Raw genomic sequence first — 14,242 nt, 5'->3', positions numbered from 1 at the left:
CGCCCCCTCTCTGTTCCCCTAGAGACCCGGCCTGGTTGCCATGGAGGCCAGGTGTTACACACACTGTAAGCTCCACCCAGTCTGTGACAGGACATGTTGCACTACTTTGCCTTACCTGTACCCTTCTATCTTTTGTTGTTATTCTGTTATATATGGTCTTGTTTTGCCTGTTAATTTGTTGTTTTTCCTTCCAATTTCTGATAAGTAACAGGAAGCTGATCTTTGAGTCTGTCCTGAATGAAAAATGTTGAAGAATGTATGCAAATCAGCAGCCCAGATCTGAGCCACAACCTCACCTGTGTCACTTAAGAGAGCTGCATACCATAATGCATCTCAGAAATTATATGGCCTTGTCTTTGGGTTGAACATACAGGGACATGTCTTATTGCAACTGGCCTAACTCAAGTTTAAAGACAATATGTTCATCGTAGATTTTGTTGTTCAACTTGTACAGGTGCACCTAAAAAAATTAGAATATCGTGGAACTGTTTTTTTCCGTAATTTAATTCAAACAGTGGAACTTTCATATATTCTAGATTCATTACACATAGTGAAATATTTCAAGCCTTTTTTTTTTTTTTTTGTAATCTTGATGATTATAGCTTATAGCTCATGGAAATCAAAAATCCAAAATATCTCAATTCTAATTAGAATATTAGAATAAAGAATTTATAATACAGAAATGTCAACCTTCTGAAAAGTATGTTAATTTATGCACTCAGTAATTTTGAGTAAAGCTCCTTTTGCAGGAATTACTGCAAATAATTATTGCTCAGTGGTCCAAAGTCCTCTTTTCAGATGAAAGTAAATTTTGCATTTCATTTGGAAATCAAGGTCCCAGAGTCTGGAGGAAGAGTGGAGAGGCACATAATCCAAGTTGCTTGAAGTTCAGTGTGAAGTTTCCACAGTCGGTGATGATTTGGGGTGCCATGTCATCTGTTGGTGTTGGTCCACTGTGTTTTCTCAAGTCGCGAGTCAATGCAGCCATCTACCAGTAGATTTTAGAGCACTTCGTGCTTCAAGCTTTATGGAGATGCTGATTTCCTATTCCAGCAGGACTTGGCATCTGCCACAGTGCCAAAACTACTAGTAACTGGTTTGCTGATCATTGTATTACTGTGCTTGATTGGCCAGCCAACTCGCCTGACCTGAATCCCATAGAGAATCTATGGGGTATTGTCAAGAGGAAAATGAGAGACACCAGACCCAACAATACAGATGAGCTGAAGGCCGCATAAAAGCAACCTGGGCTTCCATAACACCTCAGCAGTGCCACAGGCTGATTGCCTCCATGCCACACTGCATTGATTCAGTAATTCGTGCAAAAGGAGCCCCGACCAAGTATTGAGTGCATAAATTAATATACTTTTCAGAAGGTCGACGTTTCTGTATTATAAATTCTTTATTCTAATATTTTGAGATACTGGATTTTTGATTTCCATGAGCTGTAAGCCATAATCATCAAGATTAAAACAAAAAAAAATATATGAAAGTTCCACTTTTTGAATTAAATTACGGAACAATTTCCACAATATTCGAATTTTTTGAGATGCACCTGTATATTGAGTCCCCCCCCCCCCAATGCTCTAAATTTTGAAGGATATAAATATAATAATGCCTGTAATATAGTCTTTGTAAAAGACATTGAGGGAAAGACCCTTTAAGATTTCATCATGACTTGTTAACATTTCAGACTGTTTTTAATTTTAAAGGTGATCACATTATCTTTACTAGAAATGTGAAAAAATCTTAACCTTTCATTAAATCGATTTGAAATTAATGTTTATATGTGTTTATTCAGTCTGTTTATTTGACTGGTTCTCAAATATCACTTCAGAAGCATGTTTAATGCTTTTGCTTTTTGTAGTTCATTATTTGTGACATTAGAATTAAAACATGGGTAGTAGACATCTGCCAAGCAGTGTCCGGTGATGTGACATGCTATAAAGGCATTTAATTATATTTATTTGTATTATTATTCCTGTACAATTATCATGCACTTGTCTCTTATGACCTCATATTAATTGAGAGACATGGAATTTTTGTACTGTAAATTACAGCACTTTAAATTCATTTTCTTTGTGCTTATAAATTTAACCTAAAATCTTGTTGAATAAGAAGTTCATGGACATATTTTTTTGTCACCTACTGATGTTTGCAGCAGCAAATGTCAGTGACAAATTAAAAAACATATTGGTATATACATGTAAAGTGATTTTTGTTGAAGACCCTTAAACCATAAAACTAGAATAAGCCACTGATTGTGGCAAACACAATCAAAGCGTTACATCTGTGTGTCTGAATTCCCCTATGATTTGCTACATTAGTGAGAGAATGCATGGACACATTGTGTGTTAGAGTGAGTGGGTGGAGGTGATGCTCGAGGTTAGAGGTTGTTCTGTCGCTGGAGCCGAGGGAATATTGAGGGTAACCTGAACCTGCTCCCATCTGTCTTCCCTGCTGCTCCATGATAGGAGAACCATCGCCTCCTGGCTGTCTCACAGTGGAGGTGCACACACTCCAACACCCACATGCAGGTTACTGTCTGTGTGCGCAAAATCAACTCTAAAAATGTATAAAGCGACAGTGTAGTTACATCACACCAAAATCAGTGAGGAAAATGAGTGAACAGATGACAGATGCATGTAGCATGATCTTTACACATTGAATAATGTGCATACAGCAGGATTAATTCTTTTGTTTAAACAATCAGATGTTCACTTTGCAAACTTATTATATGCCTTATGTGATTTGTATATAATGTTTGAGCAGGTTATTTTAGTTTATACTGTCTTACTAGATCTTGTAAAACCAGGATTATCACTTCTTGCTCTTTAGAGATGTTTGCGTTTGGTCAGAAATTCTTACGAAAGAAGCACACCGAAGCAAAATTGGTCAAAATCAATTTTGCCTGTGCTGAAATGCATAACATATGTAATGATTATTACAAAGGTTGTTTGTAATCCTTAACATGATTTCAACTGAATTTACTTTGGCCAACTACATGATTTTATTGATCAGTCAGGGCTTACATGGTGACTTCAGCTAGCAAATGTCAACTCAATAATGCAGCACTTTACACATAGACAGTGGTTTAGAAGAGGTTCTGTAAATATGTAGAATACTACTGGTATGTATATTGCAAAAAAATAGTATTACTGTTACTCATTTAAGTAATACTTTGAATAATTTTCAGTTATATTGTCATCTATTCAAAGTCCAAATGAAAAGACTGAGTAACCAATTGCTGGGCACATTGGCTGTGACTTCTGAGATATATTAATTTCCTATAAAAATTACAAATTATGTTAGAGTTCTCAGTGCTTGTTGGGGTTGTGTGGCAGCACTCAATGTGTGAAAAGGTCAAAAAACATTTCATTTACCGTATGAAGTACGCATGAACAATTTCAAGCTTTTTCATTTAGATATTTTATTTGAGTAGACAACACAGACACATATGAAAAGCTATAGGCAGCAAACATTTAGGAAAATAATGTATAGAAAAGGATTGCATCTATAAGAGCTTCACGTTTGTGCACAACACTTGAGACCACCCAAGACATTATGATCTTGACAAAACGATTCGACTTCAATGTGACACAGGACAAAACAACTCAGAAAACAATCATTTACACAAAGCCATTAAATAAATAAATACATAAAATATTAAGAATAAACTTATTTCAATAATTTTACTGATGATAATGATAATAAATTGTACGGTAATTGTTTGCCGACATTCAAAATCAATAAAAAACAATAATTACACTGAGTTCTTAAGGCAGTAGTTTGATGTATTTTTCTAAAGGCATTTTTGGCTACTAAAGGGAAACTTTTCAAGATTTGTTTTTCAGTCCTGTAATTCACATATTAAAGCTACAGACTTGAAACGAACAGCATGTGAATTCAAGGTTTTATCCACAGAGGTACATGAACATGTCTTAGGTCTAGGAGCTATTACATTACCATGTGTGCTAGGTTTTCTAGAAAAATACCTTTATAAAAAGGCGTCAGGGATTTGATGAAAATATATCATTCTAAAAGGACAGATTGTGTGATTTTGGAGTTACATTGGTTCTCTTCAGCAGGCATTACGCACGGGCATATGGAGTAGGATGACTTGCCTGTTTTCGGTGGGGTGGCATTTGTTGATGTGCCTACTGAGACCCGGGGAGCTGTAGAAAGTGGCTGGGCAGAACTTGCAGGGAAAAGCCTGGGAATCGTCATGCAATATCCGAAGGTGTCGCTCCAGACTCGCAATGTTGGGTAGGTTCTCTCCACAAGCCGGACAGAGGAGACAGTCCACGGGGCTTAGAATGAGTGGACTCTGGCTTTGGCTGTCCTCTGAGGGCACAATATAAGGACTCTCTACTCTCTCTCCGTTATGAAACGTGTCTCCGATTATTTGATTCTGGAGCGCTTGGTGTCCCATTATGTGTTTCCTCAAATAGGCTTGGCGTTTGAACCGCTTCCCGCAGTTCTGGCAGTCGTAAAGACCGTCATCGGAGCCAGATTCGGATACACCTGGACTCGACGAGTCTCTGTCGCTGGAGAACTCTGTTCTCATGTCTTTGAGATCTTCTGCCAACAGTTTGGCGGGTTGGATGGGTGCTTTCGGTGCGCTCTGGACGCGTGGTTTGTGCCATCGCCGGTGAGAAGCCAGGTTGGCAGGACAGCTGAAGACCTTGTCGCACTCGGGACACCTGTACTCCACCCGTACTATCCGAGAGCACTTATGCTGTGCTAGAGAAAACGGGTCTGAGTACTCTTCTTTGCAAAGCTGACAGATGAACTCTCCCAGTGGTTTGTTAGTGTTGGATGTGGCCGGTCTTGGTTTCGAGTCCACGGGTCCCTCTTTGATTTTCAGGCCCAGCACTGGTGACGTAGTCACCTCATCCTCGAAACTGAGTTTCTGTATGGCTTTGGGTTTCTTCGCTAGGTTGTTTCTGCTTTTACGCTCGGTGACGGAAGTCGAAGGTCTTTTGGTGCCTGTTCGGATGGACGGGGCGTGCGCACCGCTGACAATTCCGCTCCGGTTACTGTTGCTGGTGCCGATCTTCAAGTCAACCGGAGCGAACAGAAGATTATGGTCCAGGCTGGTGAGGGAGGCAGCAGTCGGAAACGATTCGGCGGATACGGGCGAACCGATATTGAAAGTTCTCTCGAAATATTTCATGTTGTGTTCCTTGCTAATTGGCCGGGTGGGGCTGTGCAGAGCTTGGTAGACCGCCTCTGGGTTTCCGAACTGAACCGGCTTTGCGCTGTGAACCGGCACCAGCGCGTCTGTTCCATCTAAACGGGATGCTGAGATGATGCTGTCCGGCTTTGAGGCGCTGGGCACGGGTGGGGATGAATCGAACTGAGCTATCTGACATTCTGGAGCTGATCCTCCATCCTCATCCGAGCGAATCCGGTACGAGACAAGCGCTACTTTCTTATTTCTTTTCACCAGGAATCCTTTAGGCATGTCGGCGAATGGATGAAACGAGGATGACAAGGTACAACAGGACCAACAGTGTATTATCCAAAAAACAGACGCGCCGTCCGCCTCCCTCCCTCTGAAAGATGTTTTTGCTCCTAAACGCATAGCTGCACTCTTTTTAAGCAGGAATGATGTTATTCTTCTGGCCCCTCGTCGCTCCATTCTCATCCAATCAGATACAAGCGCAGGTCTCAGTGGAATTGCCCGTGGGAGGGCTAAAAGAGACAGAAAGTGGGCCACAGAGCAAATTTACCTGGCCTTTATTAAAATAATGCGCACTTCTCTGTTCACGGTCAGGGGGCGATGTAGAGAGGAACGCGTGCCTTGGTTACAGGGACAGGAGGAAATGCCATTCACTGCTATCATTATAATTAGGCTACATAATCAGAACTGTAAATGCACTTGACAAAGAAAGTTGTTTTATAATGCTAATATTTGGTCTGGCATGGAGAATATGTCAACTTTCCTCTTCAAATAAGTGTCGCTCCACTTTTTGTGTAGAATAAACCTAAATCATCATTAAGTTGAGAGGCAATTTTGGAAAATAGATTTTAGTGTCGACCAAGTTTAGTCAAAATATTTTACAGTATTTCTGTTAAACATGGTAGCATATGTGTGGATATATTTAGCAATTGTAATCTTACTAACAAAGACTATTTGCAAAAAAACAAAACAAAAAAAAGTGTATTTTGCGCCATAAAATTGTAGATATTAGCTATGTTTTTCATTTATATTAGAAAGCTGTTGTAAAGTGTGAAAAAAATAAAAAAAATAAACGCTTTTCTTTTGTTTCCTAGGTTGGCAAATCTGAGTCAGATAGTGTTGCGTTAAGAAAACTTAGTTATAATACCCTTAAAAGTATAACTTTGAGTTTTCTTATGGTTTGTAACAAATGGGCACTGGACAATAGTTTAATACTGTCATTTATAGCGCAATGCGTCTGTGAGCAGTTTAAGAAGCGGTATAACTGTCTAACGCATACACAACTCATCAGATGCGGCTCTCATCTCGTCTGTGATCACAATGACTGCGTCTGCCCAGCCGTCACTGGCTTTTTTGCCTTGGAAAGGCAAATTGACCTCTACACTTTGAAACACAAGCTATCTGGTCAAAAGAGAGACGCACGCTGGACGCAGTCAGAGATAAGCACTAACCTCGGAGTCAAGCCAGGTGTAAGCCATTCGTTCATTTCTTTAAACCACCAGGATCAGACAACTTTTCAAGCTTTGGACAGAATGTTGTGTTATTTGGTACACTTTCATTATAGTGTCCATGCAACACGTTTAATGTAGCTAAATAAAATATTCTATTAATCTATTGTAGTTAACTATCTGTAAACCCTAATGTTGTCTTAATTGAACATGATTTGAAATGTCAAGTTTTAGGCTCCTAAGTCAAATATCTATTTTCACTGAATTGATTTATCTTAAAAATTTATAGACTAAAGATTTTAAGAGTTAATAACTCAACGATTAAAATGAAATTGAGGATATGGGGAATACCCATAATCCCTTGCACTTGAATTATTTAATTAAGTTTCTTTGGTCAACGGGAAATTATGGGGACATTTAAATAGTTGTTATTAAGAATTTATTGAGGTTTTAGCTCTTGTATTATTATTTATGCTGTTTTGGTGCAAATAGTTGTTTTTTAGGGTGACACCATTATGGTGATCTGTGTCCCCTTTAGCCAAGTTGGACCCTGCTGACTCTACTTCAGTTTAATTTGTGAATGAGCAACTGAAGTAAATTTTTGTATGCTTTACTATGAATAATTAAGTTAACTTATTTAATTAGTTATAATCTTTTTTATTTCAGTTGTTATTATATGATCTAAATTTAAATTCAATTAAAATTATTAAGTAGAAACTACAATATTTAAACACCAAATCTGAGTTCAGTCTACTTGCCTCTAGAGCTGAAAGGGATAGTTAACCCAAAAATGAAAATTATCTTATTTTATCATCCTCATGCCATCCCAGATGTTTATGACTTTCTTTGTTCTGCAGAACATAAACGAAGATTTTTAGAATCTCCCTTTACACTGTACATCTAACCATTGCAATCTCTAGGCACAATCATAATTTCAAGCTGCAAATGGATTAACCCACTGGAGTCTTATGGATTACTTTAATGTTGCCTTTGTCTGTTTTTTGGAGCTTCAAAGGTCTGGACACCATTCACGTGCATTGTATGGACCCACAGACCTGAGATATTCTTATAAAGTGAACCTAATTACACAAGTTTTGGAGACAATATAAAGTAAATGTATTAGGGTTTTCAGTGCACAGAATAATTACATTAATTAGCCTAAATGTAGTTCATTAATATTGCACAGTATTTAAGTATTTCCTTTTACATTTAAAATCTTCCTACTAGTTTTGTGTTACGTTGAAAACATTTTAGTCGCAATAGACTCTGAACTTATAACTCAAACTCTTAAAATATAGGCTAACACAACAAGGAGTGCCATGGCTTCATTTAAATAGGCAGAGTTTAAAATTTAATATTTAGAGTTATAAATTAAATATTGAATTCCAAAAATGTTGTTAGTTTGGTTTCTGTTAATTTAGAATCAGTGTGTTGCATGAGTTAGTTTAATCTACTATTAGCATTTTTATCCCAAGATCTTAACTCTAAAGGTTTAAAGTACCAAAGGATCTTATTTTATGCTCTGTGAAACAGTTGCTTGAAATTCTCTTTCAGCCGCATATTTAGACAGACTTGTTGCACGGATTTGTGTTCATCAAACTTGTGGTCATCTATTGTTTCCCTCAACAACATAAAACTGCTATAAAATAATTCCTCAAACATTGAGATATGTGCCTGCTGCCATTCTCTCCGCAGTTTCATAAACATCACATCACTGTAGTTGAAAAAGAGACATAAGATTGCAGTGTCGCATTACGTTGTTCAGATGTTCCCAACATTCATCTAAAGCTTTGTATCTTGCACCAAACCCGAACGGATTTGCGCTCATCTAAAATTTAACACTTTGCTCCATACATTCTGGTTCTTTACACATTTTCCCTTTTTCCATTTCAAAACATGTTCGTATTAACATTTTGTGAAGTTTGTTTGTCTTGGTCTTACTGAGCACAATGCACTGCGATGGCATTTGAATGAGATTGTGTGCAAGCGCTTGTTCGCTGTGTGGCGCGTGCTTGCCGCGTTTCATTTGCATACAGCTGCTCGGCAGAGCCTTATCTTTTGTAAAGACCTGCTATAGTACGGACTTATCAACATATTACACCGATTAAAATCATAACCATCCAAAGACAAATGTGTGTATTTGCAATACTAACGGACGTTTACAAGCTCATTGATACAAAGTGCAAATAGGCATTAGTGCATCTCTGAGCCTGTAGTTTGTATATTGTATGTTGTAGTGGATTTTAACAAGAAATGAAAGAGACATTTATATAGAAGATTGTAATCAATGGTAAAGCAGCTATAAAAGTTTATTTTGTAATGTATGGTAGGTTCATATGTACTGCTCCATCCACAGGTTGGCAACTTGGCACGTTAGGCTACTGCAGCTACCACATAAAACACTCGCTCTATATTTTTTTAAATGAAAAGAATCACCCAAAAATATGTCATAATTTACTCTACCTTATGTCATTCCAGACCTGTATAACTTTCTTCGATACAACACAAAAAGAGGTACTTCGTAAAATGTACAAGCTACTTTTTTGAAGCACAAAGTAACAAGGGACTGTCATGCAACATTACAAAACATTACAATAAAAGTGATATTAAAGAAATTCATACTGGCGTTTTATCTAAAGTCTTCCGAAGCTATAATAGGATAGCTTTTTGGAGAACTTTCGTGTCCAAAAATATAGAAAGACCTGATGACCAATTTCTGTTTATACCAAGAAAGCATAACTGAAGCAAAGGTTACATTTTTAGGATTAAATAAATATTCTGGGAATTTAAAGTTGTTTTTTTTTTTTTTTTTTTTTTTTTTTGCATTAAATATTTTTTCTCCCCCTAGCCTTTTTAAGTTCACAGCATTTTGTACTCTAGTAAATAAAATCATGAATTAAAGCAACTGACTTTTCTTTCTACTGGTCTAGAGAGAGATTAGGTTTTAACTTTGGTTTTAAATTAAACGTTTATTAGAATTTAAAAAATATGTTTTATATGAGATGTACACAGCTTGGATATGATTTTTGAGCCTTGCTCATGTTGACCTTATGTCACCAGAAGAAACAACGCATATGAATCTGTCATAATAATGATAAATTGTGCCTACCACAGACACAATGCATACATTTGAGTTGTTATGAGAAAATATGATGCCTACATTACAACCACAATTTGAGCAATGCACTAGCTGAAAACATAGCAACACTATGGGTGCTGTCCGTGGTTCTGAAAGCAGCTTGCTTCTCACATAGTCTTTAAATTATTCTTTAATTATTTTTTAATTTGTATTTTTTTTTTTTTTACTTTATTGACAATATATACAGAAGATGCAATAAGAATGTCAAACACTGACCATATAACATGCAATTATGCATGCACAGACAATCACACAGCCACAAAAATTAATGACCCCCTGTTAAGAATGCTGAATATTGCATTTCCCAAACAAAGCTTTTCCAACATTGACACACAGCTCGTTAACTACCATTATTTGCATTCTCCTATAATTGTGCATAATCCTTGATTTGTATAAGATCTTCCTTATTAGCCCATATAATGGGGTTAATAAAAGCCTGCTCATTGCACTTATTGTTTCTCTGCTGAGAAGAGAGAAGAACAGAGCCAGAACTTAATTAATTGTATCAGTCTTTTCATCTGCAAGAGTAGTGCTCCCACACAAACATTAATATGATTCTGCAAATGGAGGGAAGTGGTACAGCCTGGGCCAGATATATAAAAGATTGGACTCAAATTAATTTAGGCCTAATTACACTGTGGGCATCAGGGAGTGGTGTGCATAAAAAGACTTGCAAATGAAATCAGATGCTTACCTTAAGGCAATACCTTTACAGACAAGACAAAGAGTTTGATCTGCGCCTAGTCAGCACACGTCATTTGTGGTATAGATTCAAAAGGTACTGTAAGAGGCAGCATGTGTGTACTATTCACTGAGTAGTCTAATTTTAGCCAATTAATGGATGGGAATTATTAGGAAGCCATGATTGATAAGGGCCAATGGGGGAATTTGGCCAGGACACAAGGGTTACACCCCTACTCTTTTCAAGAAGTGTCCTGGGATTTTTAATGACCACAGAGAGTCAGGACCTCGGTTTAACATCTCATCAGAAGGACAGTGCCTTTTTACAGTACAGTGTCCCCATCACTATACTGGGGCATTAGAACCTACACAGTCCGCAGGGTGAGCACCCCTGCTGGACTCCCTAATACCTCTTCCAGCAGCAACCTAAGTTTTCCCATGAGGTCTCCCACCTCAGCCCTGCTTAGTTCAGTAGGCAACCAGTCTTGAGCTGCAGGGTGATATGGCTGCTGGCATATCATACATATGTGTGTGTGAACATCATCAAATCAGTTTGTTCTCTGCATACTAATGATTATCAGCAAAAATAACTGGCTCCTGCACTGCATGGCTCCTGTATGCAAATTCACAATATTTGCAGGACAAATTTTTCCCTTACTTCCCTTAAAGAACTCATTATGCTCTATGGAACATTCCAAAATTATACTGTATAACATGGATAATCATGTTTTGCCCATTTTTTCACTCAAACATAAGTATAAGCTGCATTAAATAAAAAATGCAAAATAGAAGCATATTCAAGAGTAGAATTAAACTTTTAAGACACAAATAGACTAAAGTAAAAAGACTGAAAATAGACAGTTAAATTTAGCAAAAGATATGCATCACATAGTAAATTATGGGCAGAAGAACGAACAACTGCAATGCAAAATGACATGAATCCAGGGCACAGAGAGAGAGGCCCCTGGAAAATCCTCAAAGCCATAAAACTAAGAGAACGCAATGACACGCAATTTATCTCCAGACTTTTGCTGAAAGTGCCAGTGTATTATATTAATAATTCGAGTTACCCAATTGCAAATCGAGTTAGACTGAATTATCAATGGTTCTCAATGCATTGTCTACAGACTCCATACAGTTCATTTTCTCTGTACAAAACATTTCATTCACCTTCTGTTACAATTCACTCACAACCTGTTTTTCATGTTTGTCTATGTGTTAGATTAGTTTTTATGTTTAGATTAGCAATAAAGCCTTGTTTGCATTCAAAGTTGTGGTATATTTTGATAAATAATCTCGTCACTTGATTTTTCAAAGATCTTTGCTCCAAAGCTCAGAACCATATCTAAAATATTTGTGATATTATTTTCAATAAGCCATGAGAATAATATTACTCCAATAAGTGAAATAATCATAATTCCCTTATTAAAGATAATTCCTTACAATATAAATTGTGAGTGGATACAATGAGCCGTTGTATTACGATTTTAATGGCAGAGAATTTTATTCAGACAAATAATCTAATTATTTGTCATTTATCCTTCTTATAATGATTGTCGAACGCGGCTAATTCCATTATAAATTTCCTTACATAATGACGTAGATTCCTAACACACAAACTGTTCCCTTCAGTCATGCGTTAACATTAAAAATAACAAGAAAAAATACTGTATATTTAACAAAACAAATGTTTTAATAAATATGTTAAATTACTGAATGAACCTTAATACATTAGATAAACCAACAACAACAACAAAATGTTATGGTTTAAAAGAGCAGAAGTAGTACCATACATAACATATTTGGGGGTGGGGGGGGGGGGGTGCACTTGTTAAAAAGGTTGACTACCTTTGCTCTACAGTAGGCCAATTCTTATATTCAAACTCAAGTTTTAACTGCATGGCTCCTTGCTGCAGATTCATGTTTTGCATGCACTTAAGCAAAATGCTTGTTGCCTACAGACACAGCTGCCTTTACTTGTTCTGCTCAGGTGGTATTCCTTCCCAGTTAGGTTTCAGTTTACTCAAGGGTCACTGGTACTCCTGTAATATTCAAGGTTTGTGCCAAGCTAAATTGGTAGTTGCTAACATTATCTGTGGCTACACCATTAATCATATTTAGTTTATAGCTCCAGAAGTATCTACTCTGTAAGTGTCAGTTAAGGATTATAAAGTCCTGTTGCTGCTGGCGCGTGGCTCGAATTTGTGTTTGTACTCTCAGCATTTTAATCTTTAATCTCTGCTATTTTTAAGCATGTATAATTTTTTTCTGCTCTTCTCCTTTTGCTATTTTCACCGCAATAATAATGCATGCATCTGTTTTTCTTCTCTGTGATTTTACATGGATTACTGCATCGATCTCAAACCCCAGCTGCCCTGGAATCACAACACCTATTCAACAAACCACAGCGGTGAGCCATGGCACAAACACAAGTTATCGCTGCTTGCAGTGCATGCCACTTATTTACTATTGCTTCATCCATCAGCAGTAAGGGACTTTCATGTGATAAATGTAAGGAATTAGTTAGGCTGACGGAGAAGAGTAATGTGTTAAGGACACGCATCCGAACGCTAATAGAGGTCAGTGATAAAGAGAAGTCAGTAGATACTTTTCTGAACAGTGAGCAACACACACACTTCCGTTCCGGCTGTAGGTCCCCCGCAGCAGGGCAACTGGTTGATGTCTCGGTGGCATACTCGTAGGGCAATGCGACATCACTCTCCCGTTCCTGTTAGAGTTTCCATCAGATTCTCCCCATGCAGTGACGCACCCACTGAGACTCTTGTTGAAAGCGCCCTGGTTGAAAGAGATTCTATTTTAAGGAAAACATCTGAAGAGGGAGAAACATGACACCTGCAGGCATCCTTGGGATGGACCTATAGAGAGCGCTGTAATGAAACCAATATACAGTCCTGTAGACATAATGGATCATGCTCTTGTAGATTCCTGCTGAAGGCAAACATAACTGCATAAACCCCTTTATGTGCATGAGTAATAATAACAGCCAATGCTCCGATGCAAGCAGAAGCAGAGATTAAATCATAGCAGCTTTAAGCAAAAAAGAGTTAAAGGGTTAAGTCACCCAAAAATGAAAATCCTCTCATGATTTACTTACCTTTAAGCCATCCCAGATGTGAATGACTTTCTTTCTTTAGCAGAACCAAAGTAAAGATTTTTATAAGCAGATTTCAGCTCAGTTTGTCCATACAATGCATGTAAATGGATGCCATTAGGCTGCTGCTGTTTGATGGTCCAAAAGGCATATTTAGGCAGCATAAAAGTAATCCACATGACTATGGTCAATCAATGAATGTCTTTTGAAGCAAATCAATAGGTTTGTGTAAAAACATGCATTGTATGGACAAACTGAGCTGAAATCTGCTTATAAAAATCTTCACTTTGGTTCTGCCGAGGAAGGAAATTCATACACATCTGGGATGGCTCAAAGGTGAGTAAATCATGAGAAAATGTTCATTTTTGGGTGAACTAACCCTTTAAGTAAAATTGTAGAAACCAGCATACAATCTAGTAGAGAGAATAGAACATCTGATAGAACGAGTAGGTGAATATATCAGTGAAGTAAGAAATGTAACTGATAATAGCAGTACTGTTCCTTATTTAGTTTGTTCTTTGTACTTTGGTTTAGTATTGGTAAAAAAAAGCAGTGTGAGACTCAGACTACTGCCATTATGGGTGGAAGAAACGAGCAAATAGGCTTGAGGTATTTCTAACAATAATAATACTACGAAAACACACTAACAGTGGGATGTGATAATCTGATGTGTGAGC

The 14,242-nt window shown here is 37.5% G+C and overlaps 1 protein-coding gene across 1 annotated transcript; it reads right to left on the bottom strand.

Moving 5' to 3' along the window:
- Positions 1 to 3,446: 3,446 nt before the first annotated feature.
- Positions 3,447 to 5,537, bottom strand: LOC127410960 (insulinoma-associated protein 1b-like). Its single transcript, XM_051646251.1, has one exon. It carries the CDS (start codon positions 5,465 to 5,467, stop codon positions 4,082 to 4,084), a length of 1,386 nt encoding a protein of 461 aa, XP_051502211.1. The 5' UTR covers positions 5,468 to 5,537; the 3' UTR covers positions 3,447 to 4,081.
- Between the last annotated feature and the right edge of the window lie 8,705 nt (positions 5,538 to 14,242).

Source organism: Myxocyprinus asiaticus, chromosome 20 (genome assembly GCF_019703515.2).
Source record: "Myxocyprinus asiaticus isolate MX2 ecotype Aquarium Trade chromosome 20, UBuf_Myxa_2, whole genome shotgun sequence".
In the NCBI taxonomy this organism is placed as follows: Eukaryota; Metazoa; Chordata; class Actinopteri; order Cypriniformes; family Catostomidae; genus Myxocyprinus; species Myxocyprinus asiaticus.
Note: the sequence above shows the minus strand (reverse complement) of the source record. Positions and strands in the feature narration are given on the sequence as shown.